General features: G+C 34.8%; 1 protein-coding gene across 3 annotated transcripts in view; it reads right to left on the minus strand.

Annotated features, from left to right (window-relative positions):
* LOC134207548 (sodium-dependent nutrient amino acid transporter 1) overlaps positions 1-13,026 on the minus strand; it is a 53,720-nt gene extending 40,694 nt beyond the window's left edge. The window contains exons 1-3 of one of the 3 annotated variants that reach the window (XM_062683261.1): positions 12,772-13,026; positions 1,566-1,752; positions 1,394-1,483 (exon numbers count right to left, since the gene is read on the minus strand). In XM_062683261.1, the coding sequence (XP_062539245.1) occupies positions 1,394-1,483; positions 1,566-1,752; positions 12,772-12,861 (367 nt within the window). In that variant the 5' untranslated portion in view covers positions 12,862-13,026. Of the gene's footprint in view, positions 1-1,393; positions 1,484-1,565; positions 1,753-7,751; positions 7,886-12,771 lie in introns of those variants that run through there. The other 2 variants (XM_062683255.1, XM_062683267.1) reach the window with 2 other exon arrangements.
* Positions 13,027-25,209: the final 12,183 nt, after the last annotated feature.

Consider the following 25,209-nt stretch of genomic DNA (forward strand, 5'->3'; position numbering starts at 1 on the left):
AACAAATGAGTAAATAACATGCAGGTGATATTCATTAACATTTATTTCCTTCCTCTGTTAATCGTAAGGACGTGAGCGATTGTCTTAGGTTTGCCCTAATTAACTTGCCTGCTGTTCTTTGATAGCTCTTGTCCAATGGTTTAACAAGTTTATCTAAAGGGCGCAAGTATTTTTCTTCCTAAACATCAGCTCGCATCCGCCGAAGAAGTAATCACTGCATTGGAGAATTAGATAATCGTGTTCAGATAAAGTGCACCAAACGCTTTTTTGACTGATCTGTGATTCTTTGTTATAGTAAAAGTTACATGGATTTGTCCTCCGAAAATTTGAGCTCATTTGGATTAAAACTGACTCGGCAAAAGCCGTTTCAAGTTTGCATACAAATTAGTATGGGGAAATTTACTTTTTCATTATACTGATAATGACGACAGCAAAATAAAATTTCCATGGAGAATTAGAAATTTTCCATAAAAAATGAATCAAATACAGTGGTTGGTTGGCCGTATCCAGGCGCAACATAGGGTAAGGGAGGTATTTTGGACCACCAGTTTGACCACTGAGTGCAAATTCCTCTTGGTGGTCCAAACTAAGAGCCTCCGTAAGGGTGGCCCAAAATACATTCTTTACCTTAGTAGCCTGAATTTGTGTGTGCTATGTTTCGCACCAGGAGCAGCATTATGTCCTTTGTTAGTTACGCAATTAGCTCCAGGAAACTACGGTATAGATTAAATTTGATTACTAATTATTGGAACGATTAATTATATATGATGCGGTTTTGGCTGAGCGAAAGATCTTGAGTGTTCCATTCAGCTATGTAGGTTATCTTTTATCCTCGCCATAATCAGTATAATGAAAAAATGAATTTCCTTATACTAATTTGCGTGCAAACTTAAAACGGCTTATGTTAAATCAGGTTTAATCCAAAAGAGCTCAAATTATCGGAGGACACTCAGAACATGATACAGAATCAGATGAGCGTTGTGGAGCAAAATCGATTTTTTGAACCACCCTAATTTATACGTTATAGAATATCCGATTTATTGGGTTGAGGATCATTTGGTACGATCTGTGATCAATTGGAAATTCTACATGAAAAAACAAACAAACAACCTTATATATCCGTGCTTTTTTATGCAACTTCACCAATTATCAAGTTTACAATTCCGTGAACGTTTTCTTAGAAAATGTGTCATTTATTTGACAATTTACCTTCACGAGAAATCGTCATTTCGAAATACACTGGAGGTTGAAAATTTATGGGGAGTAAATGATCTATTCCTAACACTTTATCATCTCCAAACGATGGTTTTATGATTTGTTAACGTTAATTAGTATGATAATTAAGACATATGAGGATTGTGAATTATAATGATAAAAAGCATAAAGTTCAAACCTTTGAATATTGGGGAAATCTGCCAAATTTTCACCGAACTTCTGCTTGTAAATTGCCCCAGAGCCATTTCCAGGTAGTACAGCGGCCGTCCTGCACGGAGGAAAACATGGAGAAATTGGGGAAAGGAATGTATTAATTGACGAGATGTATTATTTTCGCATAATTTTCGTACCAATGACAAATAACACGATGAGGTAGGGAATTAAAAACGCTCCACCCCCATTTTCGTACGCGGTAAACGGAAAACGCCACACATTTCCTAGGCCAACGGACATCGAAATACATGACATAAGAAATTCAAGCTTGTTGGACCACTCGGGACGGTTTTGTTCATCGTTTTCGGATGGTAACGCATCGACCTGGAAAAAATGCAATGCAATTAACGTTATTAGGAACTTCTTCGTTTATGTTTCTTACTATGTATTATAAGCTAGTTAATTAAGTTGAACATGATTGGAGACTATTTCTCAATAATACGATATAAAATAACAATATATATGAAATATCATAAATGTTTACATCAATGGTTAGAATTGGGAAAAATAATATAGGATCAGAACGTATTCAAGCAATAGAAAATTAAAAGATAACATAAGTTCAGTCATACAAAACGCGACAGAAACACTAAATATTTCTCATCAAAACTACTTTATGCAATTATTTATTACTTTTTGTGTTCGGAAACCATGCATCATTAGAAGTAAATTATTTGCTTAAAAGGGAACCGGATCGACAAAATATGCCCCTATGCATGGAAGGAGGAGCTTTTCCTCGTTGCATTGTAGTGATTGCTGCATGTGCTGTTTTAAATGACTATGTACCAAAAATTGGCCCTTCATTTTCGGATGTCCTTATTTGGTAATGATGAATAATTAACATCGGAGTAGCCAAAAAATGAGCTATTTTTTTCCTCGATAAGTAATTGGGAATACCCAAAATATCTGATTTATAATTGTGCGATAGGTGATAATCATAAGATATCACAAAATGTCCAGCCGAATTCAAGAACGTATGGTTGATGATAGATTATCTTACCGGATTGATTGATTGATAGGATTATAAAACATACAATCAGTTTTACTTTAGAAAGCGAAACAACAACCATTCTGTACTATAGTCACATTGCTATAGTCTGGCGAATATAAATTTTTCAGTCTAACAACACAGCTATCACTGAAAATGATCAAACCGAGTTTTGAATTTGATCAAACATTCAACTGCGCTGAAGACACTATAAAACATCAATGTTGTAGCGATGTTTGTTACAATTGATAGTATCCACTTAAACTTTACATGTGATTTATTACCCAAATTGCGTACATTTCTTTTATTCATTTTGCTTTCGATTTGATTCTAATAGTTTATAACGTTTTATCCACTTTAAGACTTCTTCTTATTCTGCTCTGCCACTTCATGACGTCGTACTTGATTGGATCCCTAAGTAAAATGAAAGTTCAATTGAGTTCCGTCTCCTTTCTACCAGACTACAATAAAGTGACTATTTTTTATAACTTACTTTTTTGTACTACTGGAATCTGAATCCATGATCGTAATCTATTTACGCACTGTTTGCTTGCTGCCATTTCGTTATTTTTTGTCGCATTGGTCTGGTTTTGTCACTGTTCTGCTCGTACGGATACCAGAATTCAGAATATATTCTGGGACTTGTGGTCCTCCTATCTGGAGTTATTCCGTTGGGTCACTGTGTCAGATGCAGTAAATTTGACCACAACTCCCGTTTTTGTCGATATAAGTCCAACAAAATATTGCTTTGATCCATAATTTTTGGAAATGATCCATAAAAACTATATTTTGATCCATAAAACATTAAATTTTTTGTAGTGATGATGATCCATAATTTCAGTAATATTTATGATCCTTAATTTTGGTCATATGACCCATAATTTGGATCCATAATTTTGTTCATATGATCCATAATTTTGGTGATATGATCCAAAAATTCGGCTATTTTTTAATTTTGTGGATTAATTTGATTCACTTTCTTCCCAAGCATTATGGATCATATTACCAAAATTATGGATCATATGAACAAAATTATGAATCATATTACTGGAATTGTGGATCATAATCACTATACAAATTGCACAAATTAGAATTTTTATGGAACGAAATATAGTTTGATGGATCATTTTCCAAAGATTTATGGATCATTTGTCATATGTATGGAAAAATATCAGGAATGTTATAATGATATGGCAATGCTAATATCAACTTCCAAACATAGACGTACATGTTTCCACATGTTTTTTAAGAGCAAAGAGTAAAAAGTGAAGAATAAAAAGTGAAAAATGAAAAGTGAAAAGTGAAAAGTGAAAAGTGAAAAGTGAGAAGTGAAATATGAAAAGTGAAATGTGAAAAGTGAAAAGTGAAAAGTGAAGGGTGAAAAGTGGATAGTGAAATGTAAAAAGTGAAAAGTGAAAAGTGAAAAATGAGAAGTAAGAAGAGAAAAATGAAAAGTGAGAAGTGATAAGTGAGATGTGAGAAGAAAGAAATGTGAAGTGAAAAGTGATAAGTTAGTAAAGAAATTTGAAAATGAGAAGTGTGATATGTGAAGTGAGAAGTGGGAAAAGGGAGAAGTGAGAAGTAACAAAATAAGAAGTGATAAGTGAGAAGTGACTTAGAAGAAAATGAAAGAAAGGAAAAAAGAAGAAGGAACAATAAGAAGGAAGAAAGATTAAGAAAGAGGAATAAAACAATAAGGAAGAATAAAGAAAAATAGAAAGAGGAGGAATGTAGAGGAAGATATAAAAGCGGAGAAATAGGAAGGAAGAAAGAAGAAGGAAGCAGACATAAGAAATAGGGAAGGAAGAAGATAAAGGAATAAGGATAAAGGAAGAATGGAGAAAGATGAAAAAAGAAGGAAAAGGAATAAGAAAAAAAGGAAGAAGAAAAAAAGGAAGAAGAAAAAAAGGAAGAAGAAAAAAAGGAAGAAGAATGATGGAAGAAAGGAAGAATGAAGGAGGAAGAGAAGGAACAAAGATGGAAGAAGGAAAAATGAAGAATAATGAAGGAAGATGAAAGAATGAAAATGGAATAAGAAAGAAGGAAGAAGAAAGAAGAAGGAAAGAAGAAAAATAGGAAGAAGAAGACAACTTTTTTATTGTCTTTATTAAGAAGACTTTCAGCCCAAGGCTGGCTCGTCTCCGGGAAGAAGACAACTTTTATATACAGCAAAACTTACTCCGGCCTTAGTCTGAGGAAATAAAATAAATGAAACATTAACATTTACCAATCATGCCCAAAAGAAGAATTTTCATAATTGCATATTTTGAAATGATTTGCAAATAAATAAACTTTGACTTAGCTTTAGCTTTGACTACACATATCTATGGTTGTTACTCCGTGACTGTCCAGACTCAGTTAAATTGCACAAAAAAATCAACTGAATGATTGACGGGGGTTGTTTAAGCATTCTTAGTGTGATTTGTTTTAACATTTCTATTTTTGCAGCTACAACACAGGAAGTTTATCATTTTCACTCGACCCAACTGAAGTACTCTGTTCGCAAGTTGGCCTACCCGGCATCTATGGATGACAAACATTTCAAATGATATTCAATAAAAAATCTAGAAATCTCCTACGATTTCCAAAAACCTTGATACGTTCAGAAAAGGATAGGTGCACCTTTGAACATAGATTAGATTATATGTTGAATATTGGATAAATTAGCTAGGTAATTCTTTTCTCCGGCCCTCTATTTAGTGACCTGATAAATACTACGAGCTTTCGAAAGGCAATCTGACATCAAGAAAATAATAGAATAAATTCTAAGATGATTTTAAAAAACCCAATTTAATTCACCGAGTAGTGATACTGCCTTTCTCTCATTTAGCCAAGACACCAACCTTATATGGTGCTAATATGGTTCGATGTTCATTCATTTATTTAGTTAACATCTAAACAGATAACACTGAATAAACAATTTGACGCCACAATGCACGGTTCGAGGCCGCATCTCTCCATCCTCGGATACGCCCCACTCTCGCCAAGTCGTTTTGCACCTGGTCTGCCCATCTCGCTCGCTGCGCTCCACGCACGTGTTCGGCACGGCAAATGCTGGGTAAAGCGTACCATTGGTACTTCGCGTACCTGAAGGAATAAAATAGACCCCATCTCGCGGTCCTGAGCTCTTACCCTGCAACTCCTATCCCTACCTCCCCGCGGTGCTGGCCGGGATACGAGCAACCTTAGGGAAGATCGGGTAACCAACCCCGGTGGGAACTATGGTCGTATGCTGACAGGGAAGGGGGGGTTTGTTCCTCTCCGGAGGTGCAAATCTTATTGAGCGTCTGTTCTCCATGTCAGGATCGGCTCACAACAGCGTCTGTTCTCCATGTTAGGGGCGGCTGATCATCGTCCGAGTGCCAGCGAGGGACTCTAAGTGAAACTGTGCACCATGGTCCACCGGAAATAAGGAGGAATGGTCCTCCGGAAATTTAGGGGGTTTGGTGTCAGGCCCTGCAAGCCAGCCTTTAAAAAATCATAAGCAACAAACAATGGTTCGATGTATCATTTTCTTTATAACTTTTAAACGCCACGGCCGATCGTTATTAATTTCAATAGTGATCAACTAGGCTTTGCCCCCTGTCGAATGAAACTTGTTGCGAGAAAATCGGTTGATGACTACTATATAAAAAGTTGTCTAATGTTTTTCTTAGCTTTTGTGCACACACATACGCACACATACACACACATACGCACGGACAGACAGACATTTTCTCAGCTCGTCAAGCTGAGTCGATTGGTATATAACACTATGGTTCGTTCGTTTTCGTAGTGAAATGATAGCCTTTCGGTACGAGAAAGGCAAAACCCCAAATTTATGCCCCAGTGGTGATTATGCCTTTCTCGATTCAATGTGTTGAATTCGAATTAGTATGGTAAATGCAACGTAAATTGCACGTGTAACAAATTTATTTTGTACAAACATAAAGATAAACAATCAGCATGTAACAAATAACAAATTAAAATAATGCAGGTTCTCTCCTGGTGCGCTGAGAGAGAGACTGCTAGGTGGTGCCCACTACGGGAAATGACGAGGTTTCATATGAGATTTTGGTCCATCAGCCAAGTCCCGCAAAACATATTTTTATCGCGTTTTGTGCTGTTTGACTACAGCAACCTATTGCTGTATTCATAGTCTGATTTCGTTTAGGACTCCGATCCTATTTAGGCACCCCGAATCAATTAATGCCATTTGGCATCAACGATTCGATGTCTGGAACGAACCTGGGACAAATCACAACTAAACATTGTATTGCCTACATTCAGGTTTTCCTCTTGAATCCAGACATAGAATCAACAAACAAAACATACACAATATAGCACAAACGATACAGACTCGATCGAATATTTACAACTATTCGAACAAAATTAAACCAACCGTAACACAACCTTATCCAACAGCACAGAATTTTTCATGAACCGGAGAGCCGACTCATGAAAAATTCTTAAGTCAGCTAGTGATGAAAAATCTGTCTAGAGGACTAACAGACTGGAAACTTAACATAAGCCACCAATCTCAAAAACCTAAATCTGTTCTAAAACTTCATAAACGATAGTGAATCCTACCAAAAGTTGTCTGAACGCCAACGAGTCTTGGCGAATTGTCCTATAATCAGATTCTTTGCTACACTAAACTAACTCTGTTGATCCTACAATTAAATTGGATTACAAATGATTCTCGCGAAAAATCAAATGAATCACACATTTAAACAATCAAATCGATACTTGTCGTAATCTCAAATCTTCGTTCGTTATTTTATATTGTGGGTTATTTAGCTGGGCGCCAGTGTAATTGCAATTTACGTTAAATGCTTTGATGCGATTATATCACGCTGCTTAAGAATTACTCAACTATGAGAGTAATGGATTGTGTCACGGCAAAATTGATTAATGATTTAAAGTGTGCATGTAAACAGCGTATTTGTTAAAAGATAAATAGAAATATTATTCAAACCGCATGAGCTATTAGCAAACAAAAACAATAGTGTCCAACTAGGAAAGTTTCTCCGTCGAATGAAACTAGTTGCACTTACGAGGCGAACCGGTCCAGGGCCGAAAACCTCATTAATAAAGATATTAATAATAATAGTTGCACTCGAATCGGTCAAGTCCTTCTATATGAAACGTGTTTAACAAAAAAATCCCGGGGCTACTTACATATACACGCATAGATGGACATTTGCTCAGTTTTTCGAGCTGAGTCGATTGGTATATAACACTACGGGTCTCCGAGCCTCCTATCAAAATTTGGCTTTTGGAGTGAAATTATAGCCTTCTGGTACAACGAGAAAGGCAAAAATCAGTTCTACAACCTAATACTAATACAACTTACTTGCCGATACTTTTTAAATTGGTTATCAAATTTAGCAACACATTAACTTATAGGAACAAATTTTGTATACGTTTTCGAGAAAACTATTGCACGAGCTGTCACCTAAGTTAATTTTTTCACAGTTGCAGCAGTGCCTACTGAGTCTTTTCTCTGGTTATATTGGTGCTGTGAAATAAGAGTTTAGCAAAGCAAAATAAGTTCGTGGAGTTTTTAAAATCCATTCGAAAGATTCCAAGTTCTTTATTGTTTAATTTTCAGTTACCCCTCCTTGCAATCTAACAGCCTAATCTTACCAAGCGTGATAATTGGAAATAATTTATTTTTTCGAGAAATAGCAGCAAAATCCCTAGAACACTTCTCTACACAAATTATCAGATAAAATGCCTTCGATATGACAGGCTTTCAATACGCTGTATCGTATTTGTAAAGGTTATTCAGAAATACAATGTATCGTTTAAGATTAGCTTTATTTAGAAAGCTTAAAAACATTTGCTCGATTAGAAAAAAAATATTACAAAACTCTAAAACAACTTGAAAATCTTAAGGGATTCAAAGTTTTCTGATAAATTTCATAGCAAAATCAGGATTTGTTAGAAATTGTACGGTAGCCTTAGCAACCTAAGCATCCTTAGCCATTTGAAACTAAAACAACTTATCCAAAACTTCATGTTGACTCAATGTCAAGACTATACGTGTAGTTCTGAAATTTCATTGAATTTCCTTTTTCCAATAAAAATCTAAGAACAATCTCAGAATTGCAAAAATGGCAAAAATATCTGGTTATGATGCAATATCCTTCGAAGATCAAAAACATGATCAAATAAATTCAATTTGCTGTTGCGTTTCGAAAAGAGATAGATAGAGATAGTGGGCTGTAGCTACTCCAATGAATGAACCATTCATTAGCATGAGCCGTATCTCCAACCGATGTGCTGCCCAAATCGAAATTTCGTTTGAACCTTCGCAAAAAAGTACTTGTCGCTTCTTACACAAATACTCTTTGATAAATAGTTTGTCAGGATAATTAATTAGGAATTTATAAATTGTAATAGTCTTAAGAAATATTGTATCTGTTTTAAATTATAATGTCTGTTGATATTAAAGGAATAAGATGCTTTGCGCCCATTTGGGGAAAGGATATTGCTTTACACAAATGGGCTTCTCCCTGCTTCAAATAAAGATAAAAAGATAAAGACGTCATCGATTCAGAACGGTTTATCAATGTCATCATCAATCAAAAATTATCACACCATGTTTGAAGTTTTAATCTTTTCTGCTACATTTTTTAATTGCTTAATTTGATGGACATAACATTGGCCTGCTGGCAATGGTTTTGTATTGTGAATCCTGCAATGGCGAGTTCGATTCTCGGTCCGGGATTCCATTTGAACATAATTTATTATTGTATACAGTTGTAGGCATAAAAAGCTGCCAATTTACCTATAGCCTTAGAAGTACTAACAGGAAATGCAGGCGAAGTACCGGTATAGATTCAAAAATGTACATGTTTGGTGATAAGAATTACAAAGCAGAACAGAACAAAATAGATAAACAATTTCTAACGTTCGCTTCTTGTGCAGTTTACTCTGAGAATTTTAGTGACAGTGCACTTTGAAGTTGTTTCTCTGTGCTTTCGTTTAGTTTATAAAATTTTCTATTACTCCATACTTGGGTTAGTGTTCCTTTAATTAATAACATGTACCCATATCAATTATAATTGAGAACAAAGAATTGGAGCAAAAATTTGTTTGTTCTTCATCGCTATGACTTGGTTGACAACGCCGTGTGCCGTCCGAAGGGCACAAAATAGAGCAGGTAATTAGCATTAGTTAATGAAAAGGCTAATAGTGATATCGTTTGAAGGAAATCCTTCGAATGAAGGTGTTCGGTTGGGTCAAACTGTATTCCGGACCCGAGCAACGGCCAATTCATTACGTGAACGCTATAACCCCTCTCTACGGGTTGAGAGAACGGCACCAGACTCATTTCTCATCGGTCTGGCCTTGGTTCTCGATGGCTTAGGCCTCTCTACCAGGAAACACCCCGGTGAAAATCTTAAATGTACATCCCAACGACATCGAGTTTTTCCAGTGCAACATAATCGTACAACATCGTACCGGTACGCATCGAGTTTTGTCGACGATAATCATGTCAACTCGCTGTCACATGCAGCATATCGACATAGCCAAGTCAATACAACATTAGTATCCAATAGGAATAAGAAGTTGAGGTAGTGGACAAGAATAAAGGTTTGTATGAAGCATACATTCAGGTGCGTGTTGAAGAAGCATTGACCACAGGTGCTCTTCAGATTTATGCTGTAGATGTTTTAATGTAGTTAGTGAAGACTTTGACTTCAACATTAGAAGAGTAGTTTTTAAGAATCATACTCTTAAATTATTTTAAATCTGACTGTGCGGCTTTTTTGTTTAAAATTGAAGATTGTGGTCTAAGAAAATAAATAAGGCCGATACAAATATTTAAAAACTATTTTGTCTCCCCCTCGGATTTTTTTTGCCAAAAAATAATATTTTGAGGGGGCAACAAAATACAATTCGGATAATTCTGAGGATTTTCAAAACATTTTTTTACAAATCCGAGGAGTTTTTTTTATTTCAATATTTATTTTTTATTATCCCCCTTGACCTTTCGGAGACCAGTAGAACAAAACGTTAAATAAATATTTGTAACGGCCTAAATAAAAAATAATAAATAAATAAACAAATAAATGAATGCATAAATAAATAAATAAATAAATAAATAAATAATAAATAAATAAATAAATAAATAAATAAATAAATAAATAAATAAATAAATAAATAAATAAATAAATAAATAAATAAATAAATAAATAAATAAATAAATAAATAAATAAATAAATAAATAAATAAATAAATAAATAAATAAATAAATAAATAAATAAATAAATAAATAAATAAATAAATAAATAAATAAATAAATAAATAAATAAATAAATAAATAAATAAATAAATAAATAAATAAATAAATAAATAAATAAATAAATAAATAAATAAATAAATAAATAAATAAATAAATAAATAAATAAATAAATAAATAAGTAAATGAATAAATAAATAAATGAATAAATAAATAAATAAATAAATAAATAAATAAATAAATAAATAAATAAATAAATAAATAAATAAATAAATAAATAAATAAATAAATAAATAAATAAATAAATAAATAAATAAATAAATAAATAAATAAATAAATAAATAAATAAATAAATAAATAAATAAATAAATAAATAAATAAATAAATAAATAAATAAATAAATAAATAAATAAATAAATGAATGAATAAATAAATAAATAAGTAAATAAGTAAATAAATTAATAAATAAATGAAATGCTATATGTACAATTTTTGAAAGCCGAGATAATTTAGGAAAACGTATACTATTCGAGATTTATCGATGCCATCTATCATAAATCGTGGTCTGTTACGGCTCAAATAGTAAAACAAAAATCTTTTATGTTTGGTTAATAGATATATAGCATAAAACAAAGTCATTTATATCAGGGTGACGGCTAATTGGCATTACACCCCAAAAGGAGGTGATAGTGGACCCCACCAATTTTGCCCCATAAACTCCATCAACAGTGTCATCTTAGCAATACAGTGAGATCAGGTTGCAAGCACTTTTAAATAGTTCAAAAACGCTTATGACTTGTTTGAAACGTCAACGACCACATGATATAGTAAACAAAGTATCTTCGATTGATCACAATAGTCAAGGACCAGGAGGGATTTGATTATGATATGATTGATAGAACAAATTGATTTTGGCAATAACTCAGTTAGGAGTGAAATGTGGACCGACCTTACCATACAATTTTTGGCAAATGAGGTCTACTATCACCGCCTTCCTGGTGGGACACAAAATGAGAGTCACCCTGTGAACACTTCGACTCAATTGTATAAAATGAGCACATTTAGTCAAAATAGTTAAAAAATAAAGTAAATAAAAGCTCAAAGTACTATCTCACTTCTGAAACGTATTATGCAAGGACACTTTTTTTTTCAGGAGCGGTCAAATTTATCTGATCCCATTATCTATGTCACATAATTTCTAGGAAAAATGGTAGTATTGCCATCTTGTAGCCAAGTATTCATTAGGCACGTCCACAGTTAGTAACTCCGAGGTTTGTACGACAAATACCATTTATGCATTCGAACACGAATACTCTCAAGCTCAGGAAAGTCGAGACAATTTTCTAAACCAAACACTATCAGAAAGATCTGCTTTGTAGCTGCGCATCTCGCAATTCACGTAATATTATTTATCAAATGTTTGAAATTTTTCAACTCGCGGCGATCAATCCAAAGTAAAATCCAACCATAAAAATCACAGCACTTTTGCATAACCACTATTTCATTACTGTTTGTGAGTTTCACAGTTACTATGCTGTTGTAATAAATCTAAATCGATGTAAGGCAAACACACCATTTACCAATAAATATAAGTTTCTGACAAATATTTCAATAACATCTTTCTATCGAGTGTGTAATGCTTCGAGTTAATAAACATAAGTGAGCACTATGAGCAATTGTGGCAAACGATAGTAAACCTTTAAAGCAAGGGCCAGGATAGCGTAGGATCTTTCTAGTAGTAAAGGTTATAAATTAGTATAGTGTATGATGCATTATGCTTTGCCACACAAGATGCCAGTTCATAAAATGGCAGGCATAGAAAGCCACAATAAATTGACATATGAGGAAACGGCAAATTATTCCAATAGAAACATAATATCGAACATGGCACACTTAGTCTTGGTGGTAATATGGGGTAAGATATTGAAACGCTAAACATAATGCTAACGGATCACAGTACCTCTACATTATTTCAGATCTTATAAACATAAGCAATATTAAGATGAACGTCAAGACCTTGTTGAAATTAATGTAATTTAAGATTCATATTAATAACATATTAATAATAGCAATATTTTAATAAATCCAAACACCTATTATCAAAAAATTAATTTTTCACTACCTGGTCATCGTCATGAAGGTTTCCATTGGAAAGGTTGGAATCTTGATTTTTGTCGGAACTCGGGTAAGATATTGTTGCTATCTCTGGCATGATTACAACTATTTTTCACTCTATGTTTTCTTTCAGTAAGCACATTCAAATATATATTCAAAAATTAGTATTGTACAAAATGTTGCCGTAGAACAACCACATTTAGATACAAAATTGACACAACTTGTGACACTGACGAGGGATTGATTGCGAATAACGAACCATTCTGCACAATTCTTCTCCATGACGATCTTATCAATGTGTAAATGATAAAAATTTTATAAGTGAATTGTACCCATTAAGCAGTTTAAGCAGTAAAATAGAGCTGTTTTGACGTACTGCGAACGAGGTTGTCTGCAGATATCTCATTCACCGTCTTTCAGAAACGGTTCGAGCCATGTCAAGAGTACTTGGCGCAAAGATAAGTGAAAAGACATCCGCTCATTTCCTCGGAACAATCGATAACAACGCTTTATGGCAGGATTGAAAATTTGTTACCTTTGCTTAGATATTTCGTATATGCTACATAATTGATCTGTTCTTGAATCAGGTTTCGTAAGTGTAATATGATAGCGTTCAATATGATGACAAAGTCTATAAGGCTATGAAAAACCAACATATGTAGTGAAGATATGGATTTTATGGTTGTGATGAGTTGTGAATGATGTAGCTACATTTAACCCCTGGTGAAAAAGGTTATTTCAAAAAACAGAAATGAGTTTTGGATGTTCTTCTTTAAATATATAAGGTAACACGGTAGAACTTCGGTTTTTTCAATAGTCTTTGAATATACAAATCGTTGTGTTCAGCCTGATCATTGTTCTCATAGTTAAAACTCGCTTCAGCCCATGTTTGTATGGTAACGTATGGCCTGCATCTCGAGCCGATCATCCAATCCGTGCAACTTTTTTTTTCCGAAATTCTCGTCCCGGATGATTTCTTGTTTTTAGAGTCTAGCTGGCCTTGAATTTGAGGTCACCGCTTTCAGGCAAGTATGCTTCTGCAAGCGATAGTTCCTTGCCTGAGACATCACCATCTACATACTTCTGAAACGTTGATAGAATAAACTCGTAAAGATTTTCGCTAAGCTGTCTATAGCTATTAGTAGTCTATAGGATGCATTCTACACACTTAAATTCAGAAATCCAGCTCGGTAATATTTTTTACGGATTTAATCCGGTAAAAACATATTGAAACCGAAAGAACTGTAAATGGCGAAGTAATTTACTTATTTCGGTAGCACATCAACCGACCAGCAAAATAAAATTGATTACACCCAGTTTTTTTACACTGTTTGGTTTTTGTCGTTTAAGACCTTCAGCGTCAATGAAACAATGAGTTAATCTCACGAAAAAATTCTCAGAAAATCAAAGAAAATTCAGGGGGGATTTAAAAAGCTATGAAAGTTCAGGTTAACCGAGAAATTGATGAATTCCAACCACGTAAAAAAACCTGGGTGTACACGACATCGGCAACAACATCGACATCGACGACAAAATGAACAACAATGAGTTTAGTTTCCGACAGACTCCGTGACACTTTCCAAGTAACCAAAAGTTTCTTTAAGAGTACGTTTTTCGCTTAATCAGCTTCACTGAGCTGCTTAAGCGAAAAACGTACTCCTAAAGAAATTTTTGATTACTTGGGTTGATGTGGGTGTCATATGCAATTTCATTGCTCTCGATATTTCTTTCTGTGCGAAAAATTGATGTATTGTGTTAATATGAAAACGGAAAAAATATCTATGTTAACTTTTGATTACATGGTACTTCTAGCTAACACAGATGAGTCACTATTATACTTACTTACCCACCAATTCTTTGTTTTCGAATGGTATTGATTTGAGTACATGGTGTGAAATCAAGGAGCGGTACGAGTTCGGTGGTCTAGTGGCTACCGCTTCTGCTTTATAAGCATGAGGTCGTGGGTTCAGTTCCAGGCTCGTCCCTTTTCTACTCACGGTGTGTCTATGGGGAAACATTATGTTTCAAAAATCAGTATCTCTGAAACACCCTCCACGTGAAAGTAGATGCTCTCCTCCTTCATATAGTGGGTAAACTAAAATGTTCTATCGGGGGATCTAGAACAATTTTTATTTTATTCACTATTTTTGGTGCAAATTCCATAGAAATCTCAAATGATAGCCGATTTAACCCCCCTAAAAATGTATGAAATAATGACCCCCGATAGAACATTTTAAAAATGCACTTACGTGAAAGAGGAAAACCTATACTTTCGTGTAGTGAGTGTTTTAGAGATACTGATTTTTTGAAAATAAGCCTCTTCTGACAAACACACCGTGCTACTTTGTAGTTCTAATTAAGTTCTTTCTGGGTTTCACGTTCTATCAAAATGATTCCTACTGCTATAACCTCCCACACTAACAAACCTCCCTTGATACCTATGAGAGGTCGTAGAGTTCTCTGCATCTTTTTTAAGTAGGTGTCCTACGTCAGCATTCGCAAGGACGTGGCCAGAACAGATCTCGACTATTAGATAGTGCATTGCTTCCATCTAAGCGATAGTGATTGGTCCAGCGATTCTATAGATGGTTATCGTTAGGATGATACACGTATACAACGTAAGCATTAGGTTGTATACAACATTCAACGTCTTGCAGAGCGCCCTTCGTAACTCGAATCGACTTCCGCCCTGAATTCGTTTCGTAAACTAAAATGCGGTTCTGGAAATGGCTCTTAAGGATTCTATAGGGAAGAACGGCCCAAAATGCACCCCTTAAGCTTCTTCGATGATTTCGCCCATATAAACAAGAATACCCAACCATTTCAACGCATAGGTGCAACATTTACAAACCCAGCTACATTTTACAATGATCTCCTATTCAAAACAATAAGGTTTTCATGACATTCTAACGCATTTAAAAAATGTTTTAAAAATAGGCCTGAGGCAAAACGCCCGAATGGTGGTCTAAAATGACTCAATTGCATGTAAAATGATGGTGAACGAATGGTTGTTTGTTTTTTCTTAATGGATTGAACTACAATCTTACGGATGTGGTGGAAGAACAGCAAATCGTTGAATTTGAATGAATATGAAAGGTTGTTGCTATTTTTTTTCCAATGGAGCTGAATGATGGATAACTAATTATGAATGGTAATGGTAATATTCGTTTATAAATGTACTACAACAGATTATATGTGTGATTTTATGAATGAGACCATTTTGCCTCAGGGGTGCATTTTGGACCGTTCTCCCCTACAAGTAGCCAGGCTCGTGCAGCGCTACGGCACTGTTAAATCCTTTTTTGGCATCAATCGTTTCTAATGCGTTTTCTATGTTACTTCAACAACTGTCATGATTGCATCCATCTTTGATCTGCCTTTTCGGAATTCGAACTATCTCGCCCGCCTTGAAACACGTAAAAACATAAAACATAAAACATAAAACATAAAACATAAAACATAAAACATAAAACATAAAACATAAAACATAAAACATAAAACATAAAACATAAAACATAAAACATAAAACATAAAACATAAAACATAAAATATAAAACATAAAACATAAAACATAAAACATAAAACATAAAACATAAAACATAAAACATAAAACATAAAACATAAAACATACAATATGTATAAAACAAAGCGATACGATTTTATCTCAAATGCCCGATTTCCATTCCCGACTAGAGATAGTAGAATCTATAGATGAGCGAAAGCATGGCTGAGTCGGTTTTTTTTACCGTGCACACGCGCATGTGACGTCACAGTCCATAACATTTCCATTGAAATCGTAACGTCATGCTCGTTTGGAGACACGTTTGACAGATCATTTGGAAACAGATGATTTATCTTCGCTCATCTATATATTCCATATACTGCCGCTAACCGCAAGTCGAGCACATCTGTATATGGAGGCCCATATACAGATGTACTTGACTTGCGGTTAGCGGCAGTATAGGCTAGATGTACCAGTTGCGCCCATAGTACCAGTTGTCGCACTAGTGCTTTATATGCCAAATGGCCAATCAAATCGCCGCAAACCAAATTCATATCGATAAAGCATATTCATATGATACGATAACACCTTTGATCTCCTCCAAAGCAAGCAAAGCAAAATTGTAAAAATTGATTATGCTTAATTTTGACGTTCTTTGAACCAGTTGTTGCACTAGTGATACCAATTTGTACAATCTCATAAGAAAATAATGGGATTCGGGAAAATAATGGGAATTTAACTGTTCTATCTATTGAATGTCAAACTTTTTAATCACTGATTGGAAGTTATATTCCTTTGATTTTGGAATGCTGTCACATCTTTCATAAATGCGTGTAGTAAAGACAATTCCATGTGAACTTTGTTAAACCTTAAAAATCACTCTAATAAAGAAAAAAAAAATAACATCCACATTGTTGATCAGAGTGCTTCTCAGAGGAAGTTGAAATGATTAGCATTTCGATCAGCACCAAGGATATACTAGATTTGGAAGTGTTATGCTATTGAAGTCACAGGTACAAGGCTATTGATTTAAAAAGAGTAAGTGTAATGTTGATATAGTTCTAAAACTGTCATCTAAGTTCGTTTCATCTGCATTATTTAACAGTGCGAGATAGAGTCAATGTAAGATGCAGGACATTTAAGCGATGACATGTTATTCATTTCTGAACCAAGGTAATGATTCTTTTTTTATTTAGTGGTTTTATAATCAAAATATTTTGTACGTCAAATGGAAGTGATAATCTTTGAATACCACGGGCTCATTTATTTATACTGGCTGGGTTATAAAGTAGTGCGAATTCAAATGCACAACAGTTCGCATGAACGTACATATTTTTTACCGTGTTAATTTCACTCTGAATGTTGGCTGTTCTATGATTGAAAGAAGCCTAAATTTTAGAATGCAATAATGCCAATAATGATAACTCTCAAAAAACACAAAATGTGAAAAAGGAAAAGTTCTATAATGAATTATTAGGTTAAACACGAATAAATATTATCGAAAGAACAGTCCATGATTAAAAGAACGGAAATCTATATACATAAAAATGAATTTCTGTCTGTCTGAACCTTATAGACTCCGAAACTACTGAACCGATCGGCGTGAAAATTTATATGCAGAGGTTTTTGGGGTCAGGGAAGGTTCTTAAGATGGTTCGAGACCCCTCCCTCCTTTGGAAAGGGGGGGCTCCCATACAAATGAAACCGAAATTTCTGCATAACTCGAGAATTATCAATTTTAGGCGAAACGAAGTTCGTCGGGTCTGCTAGTCTAGAATAAAACTTCCAACTTTGGTGCATTGAACCATTTGTCCTAATGAGGTACCGACTGTTTACTTCGATGAAATTCACTTCCAGCGGGCAGCAGCATCGAAGACTTGACATCACCTTCTGAGCACCAAGTTTGTGGGGGCGGTTCTTTCATCATTGCTGCCACCTGGAAAAGTTTCGAGAAAAAGTAGAATCATGGAAATTTGACATGGCATGATATAGAAAATGAGGTTTAAAATGCCTGTACAACGTTATAAATTATTTTTTTAAATCTTTCGTTTATTTGGAAGGCTCATTTGCCGTGAAGCGTTACGGAGCCGAAATAAGGTTTAACAATACATTTCTTGATTCTTATAGGGGAACGGTTCGGCACTATCTTCATACCATAGCTTGTATTTCCATCCCATCAAATACAATGCAATGAAAAGGAATTTGATTTGTTTCTTATTTTTGTGATTTTTTTCACCACACACGTGTTTGCAAAAAGAAGCGAGATTGGTGCTGTATTTATTTGTTTTGCGATGAGATGAATATATGTTCCGTGCGATGGAAAACGGAACAGTTCCCCTACATAGTGTTAGTTTTGGGGAACCGAATAATTCGCGGTTTAGTCGAGGTTAGGGAATACAATAATACAGTAAGAAAGGAAAGGGTTTTAGGGAACTTAAGTAATTACAATGCTGATGTTCACAAAGTTGACATTCTTCGCGATGTTTCACATCTGTAACGGGACACACAAACTTTTTTTGGGAGTCAACGACGAGAGGAAGACATACGGAAGAAATTAGCGACAGATATTAAAATGTACAACAAGAGGAAGACAACACTTCCCTTATAGGCTTTGGTTGTTTTCCTTGGACCCAGAGATGTTCAGTTAGCGCAGATCTGGGGCCACGATGCTCCTCGCATGCCAACACGACATGATCGATGTCCTGATAATCCTCGTCGCAAACATAGAGATTACCTTCCGAGAGCCCCACTCTGAACAGATGTGCATTTAAAGTGTAGTGATTGGACATTAGACGACACATGGTTCGAATGAAGTCTCGTCCCATATTCAATGTATTGAACCATGGACGCTTCGACACCTGCGGGCGAATTGAGTACATCCATCTACTCAACTCCCCATTTGTCCATTTCTTTTGCCAGCTGTTCAAGGTTTCCTGATGAACTGATGTGAAAAAATCATCGAAGGTGATTTTCCGATCGTAAATATCACCTTCCATAGCACCCTTAGCCAAAGAGTCCGCTTTCTCATTTCCCGGGATCGAGCAATGAGAAGGGACCCAAGCCACGGTGATTGTGTAAGACCGTTGTGATAAAGTACTCAAAGCTTTCCGTATCCCATTCAGAAGATACGCTGAGTGCTTAACCGGTTTCATTGACCGAACAGCCTCCAAGGAACTTAGACTGTCGGTGACGATGAAAAAGTGGTCAGGAGTGAATAGTGTATAGCTGCTAGCTCAACAGTATACACGGAACTAGGCTCTTTGAGCTTAAAGTATGCGCTATGAAAAACGTTAAAAACACCGAAACCCGTGGAGTCATCTATTTTTTACCCGTCTTTGTAAAAGCTTCTCTCCTCGCTGGCGTGCCCGTATTTGCTTGCAAACAATGGAGGTATGACCTCCGCACGAAGGAAGTCTGGTATTCCATGAACCTCCTGCTTCATGGTTCACTTTAACAAAAGTGAACTAAATATCCTGAAAGGTCACGGTTTTAACAAATTTGTCTTCCTTTTACTTCCACTAATTCGTTTTTTCGTATCTACACAAATACGTATTTCATCCACTACTTGTGGACATCTGTGTTGTTTACGGGATACTGAAGATGTCCACAAGTAGTGGATGAAATACGTATTTGAGTAGATACGAAAAAACGAATTAGTTGAAGTAAAAGGAAGACATTTTTTTTAAAACCGTTTAACATTTTCCCCTAAGACGCTCGCAAATAATTATTAACCTGAACCTTAACCGAGCTAAGTGCGAACATTACCGTAGGCCTGGGGAGCTTTCTAGAACCCTACATAGTGCCGTAAGTGCCAAAAGTGAGGTCATGAAGCAAACATTGCCGCAAGGCTGATTGAAGACTCTCTTTAAAGGGTAAGGAAAATGAATTATTCTACTTCCTAACAGTTCATAATGTACATTTTGCCATTATATCTGAAACGTTTCTAAAATCTGGACTCTCCATCAAAAGAGATTCAAATTATTTTATCTTCAGAAATGGTCGCCTTGTCATTAATAGACGAATCAAACATAAATTATTTACTTCAATTCGAACCTTGGGTTTCTGTTGAAACACATTTTGGTCAATTCTTTTCTATCGCAGCCTACTTGTATTTTCAATGCATTACGCAGCAAAGGGTCCTTCCTTAGCCGTGCGGTAAGATAAGCGGCCACAACGCTAGACCATACTGAAGGTGGCTGGGTTCCGGTCCGGTGTAGCAAATCTTCGGGACTCGGGTTGGAAATTTTCTTGACTTTCCTGGGCATACACGTACCGTACTGTTAGCCTCATGATACACGAATGCAAAACTGGTAACTCGGCGTAGAAGTATTAGTCGCAGTATGCCACGAGGGAAATGTGTGCTGCTAGGGCAATAATAATAATAATATTATGAAGAAAAATTCCAACGGTAGCATTTTATTTGATGATTGTTCTGCGGATATTAAATATCCCAATGGACCAATTTGTTTCGATCCACTCGAAATCCTTCGACAATTGATTTGGTTTTAACGGATTCAAGTCAGCTGTGTATGGTCAATTGGTAACTCATGCTGACTTTGGCTCTGATCGACTTCCTGTGACGTTTGGAATCTCACAAGAAGCCATTTATAAACCAATCAGCTCTACTTTCAATTATCATAGAGCTGTTTGGGGTTTTTATGAAAAATATATTGATAGGTATTTTGATGTTAATAAATATTCCTCTCAATTCCACAAGTGATATTGACAATGCTCACATATCTTTTACAAAATAATTGTCGAAGCTATGCATTGCAATTTCTAATTCTAGTCTAGTCTAGTCTACACATACATAGCCACTGCGTGAAAGAATTCTGGAAAGTGATAGATTCGACTACATCTATCGCTTTTCTTGTCAATATTTATGTTTGAAGTACATCACAAATGTAGTTCAAACATAAAAGCGGCCAGGCCTACTGTGCAGCGTTGTAAAAATACCTGTGAGAATCAATTTTTAACTTGATTTCACAATTAAGCCATAGAACGGGGACATCTCGTACCAACCGCTCGGTTTACATTATTAGGTGATGGTTGTGAAATCGTTGGGAGTGACTTAGCTAAGATGATAAATGTTCACTCCTTGGGTCCTCAACATCTTGGGATGGAACACAGTTTTTAGTCTAGTGCCCTGGCTTGACACAGATGAATAAAAGTATTCGCATGATTTTATATGTATTACTATGAAAACATGACGAATACTCAAGTCCATCAGTGTACATGTAAGCCTAGGTTCAAGCGCCATTACTCGCCCTCTGTAACGAAAAACAAAAGCGATTGAAAACTTGCGAAAACTCAACCATGAAACGATAAAAATTTAGCATATTTTCTCACAACAGCCCCGTTTTTTTCTACCTGGAAGTATTTTCTCGATTATCTCCGTCAAAACACTTATCAAAAACATTTTATAACTTACTTAAAACCTTTTGAAACTTTTGCTATGAAATAGTTTAACGTACCTTATACATTTTAAACACAGATATATTTCTTTTTATGATTTTTTTTTACGTTTTACGTCAAGAATATTTATTTAACGCGACATAGGTAATAATGTATTCGGAAAAAGGGGTAGAACGCCTTTCAGATCGAAATACAAACAAACCCCACTCAGCTGTAAAAGCCTGTATATTGTAGAATTCTTTGGCCACTTACTTCAAAAAGCATGGAGATCGGATCGAAACAATTCTCAGGAAATCAGGCTGCAAAGAATTTTTGCTCTTATATGAATTGCGATGTAGATATATGTTAATCGACATCCAGAAGTTTTCAATTATGTTATTGCACGCATTGTTTCAGCGGTACTTCGGACAAAATTGAAGTTGTAAAAAACCGCTAGACAACTACGTAAATAATTGCAATCGTAAATACTACAGGTTAGAGGTCGCAACCATACAAATTGTGCGAAATGATTGAATCAAACATGTGTAAAACTTTGTGTATTTGCAAAATTAGAAATATGTTAATCTTAATAGGCAATTCGTGAATATAAGTGACAATTTCAGTGTATTTGTACGTCTGCAACTGATTGACGAAAATACCTCAGCCGACTCTGGAGATTCAAGCAAAAACAGAGCTGGACCAAAAATTAACAAATCCCCATCAACTCCTTAACTGCAAAGGCATACCACCAAACAAGCTCCAATGAATCATTTGTTAATAAGCAAAAATGAAAATACTCGAAAAACCGACTATGACTACGAAAGAACGCTTACAGAAGTAAACGTTGAACAATAAAAAGACTACATCTTAGTGTTATAGCCTATTCAGACTACGAGCTATTCACACAATCCCATGACTTATCATTAATACATTATTTGAAAAGAAGTCTTCAAAAGGACTCGACTAACTTGAGGATAACGATATCATATCAAATTTGGCAATGATCTAACTTGGAACGAATCGGATTCATTAAAAAGCTTTGTTCGTCCATAATTTGGAATTGAAATATAACTCAACACTGCAAAAGGAACGTCCTCACCAAATATCCTTCAAAGTAATGTTTCGTCCGGAATATACAACGGTGTCCTGCTTTGGCTGCGCCAGTTGATCATGATTCCAACTGCTGCAAACTGGTCCGGTTCTGTTTGAAACGCAGCAAACTTGCACTGCGCGGGCCTGCATCACTCATCCGCAATTTGAGTTTTAGTATCCAGAACACTCTTCACTCGGAGCCGCGCACTCCTAACTTTGTAAATTTTACATATAAATAACGAATAAACATCGATTTAACCCCCGTTTGTCGCATTAACTTCTTAAAATTTTGAATGACAATAAAATCAACTAATCAAACCGATGCGGATTTTAACTACCAATTAATACAAATTACTGTCACATTTACTATATTGCATATTCATTCAATAAAAAAAAATGAAATTCCCGAATTTGGCTGGTGGAATCCAGTTTTGGCTGATGGTTAACAGCGATGAAAAAGTGACACGAGAAAAAAACACTTCCTCACTGTAGCATGGCACACTACGACTCCTATGCATTGCAATTCCTAATTCTGAAATTAAGCTCAACTCCATTATTGTTGACGACGATCTACAGCTACTGATCCATTTTATATATGTAAGGCAAAAGCCAAAGAACTCACAATCCAGCTTTGAAAGTAATTTGGCGAGATTTGCAAAATGAAATTAAAAAAAAAAGTTTCGCTATACTGAGAAATACCAACTTTGAAAATAATGTCTCAAAGTTGATTCCCAGTTTGAAAACCTTTTGGAACAACAGTTTGAGAGTGCCCATAATTGTAGTGTAGGTCTCACCAGTCCTATTGAGGATCAGGTCACTCGGATGTTCAAAGACATTCTCAATCAAATTAAGGTTTTGACCCTTTGTTAGATCCACCAATAAAAAAAAATAAAAAAGATGAAAGCCTCGGTGAAGATGGTATTTTCTACATACTCAGATGGTATCCTCTACATACTCTTACATACTACATACTTTCTGGCTGCCGTAATCTGGCAAAGTGACGTATACGCTATTTTCAAAACAGTGTTAACGAGTAGAATTCATCGAGCTCTTTAACAGAACAATGGAAAACATGTAGCTTATAATTTGGCGCATACGTCACTTTTTTAGATTACGGCAGCTGAAAGCTCCTTATCCTTTTTGGTTAAGTTATTTAACAAACATTTTTAATTGGCTGGATAAATGGGAAAATGCCAAAGTTGTTCCAATTTCGAAGCCGGGCAAAAATCCAGCTACGGGTTCCAGTTATCACCCAGTTAGTTAGCTTTCTTCAATCAGCAAACTGTTTGAAAAGATTATTTTGAATAGAATGATTCATATTACAGGCAGCAAATTGTCAATAAAGAAATCAGGGTATAAACAAAAAATAAATATAAAATTTATATAAATAATGCAAAATATTCATAAACAATTAATATTTCTTCACTAAACAAAAAATATTAGCACTTTTGACATTGCAATTATAAAAGGAAATTCTTTTTCCATACAGAAATTAAAATGTGTCACAAAATTTCCATTAATAAATCAATATTAACAATAAACAATTACAAAATTTTCCACAATTTTTTTTTAACAGAAAATTTAAAAATTTCACACGAAATAATCAGTAAAAAGCAATAGAAAAATAAGAAAAACAAATTCTATATTCTATAAACATTTCCTCAGTTATTAATTAAGAATGTATCTTGTGTGACAAGTACAATGAATTGGATACACGATGCCCAGGGTGTCGAGAAAGTTTCCAATCCAAAAACATCCAAGACCGGACCAAGCATCGAACTTGCCATCTCCGGATTGGCAATCCCACGTCTTTTCTTGCAAGGCCACTGAGAGCCAATTGTAATTCCTACATGGTTTAATCCAACCAGAGGAAAAATCTTAACTGCAAAAGGCAATTGAAATGTATCAATAATAACTTAAAATATATCATAGCAAATAAGGATGATAATGTTAATCAAACAAGGAACACAGTCTAAAAGACGAATGCATGTAATTGATCATTAGCAATTAAAATTAGTTAAAAAATAAATTATAAAATAATAAAAAAATGGAATAAGTAATCATTTACGTTTTGAATGAAGCCAATCTAAACAGCTCAACTCGACCGGGACGTCTGGTCTATTCGGCCGAATAGAATTCGGGTCTATGTATAATGATCACCGCGCCATCTCTTAACATAAAACATAAAACATAAAACATAAAACATAAAACATAAAACATAAAACATAAAACATAAAACATAAAACATAAAACATAAAACATAAAACATAAAACATAAAACATAAAACATAAAACATAAAACATAAAACATAAAACATAAAACATAAAACATAAAACATAAAACATAAAACATAAAACATAAAACATAAAACATAAAAAATAAAACATAAAACATAAAACATAAAACATAAAACATAAAACATAAAACATAAAACATAAAACATATTTGGATCAACT

The sequence above is a fragment of the Armigeres subalbatus genome, chromosome 1 (genome assembly GCF_024139115.2).
Source record: "Armigeres subalbatus isolate Guangzhou_Male chromosome 1, GZ_Asu_2, whole genome shotgun sequence".
Lineage (NCBI taxonomy): Eukaryota > Metazoa > Arthropoda > Insecta > Diptera > Culicidae > Armigeres > Armigeres subalbatus.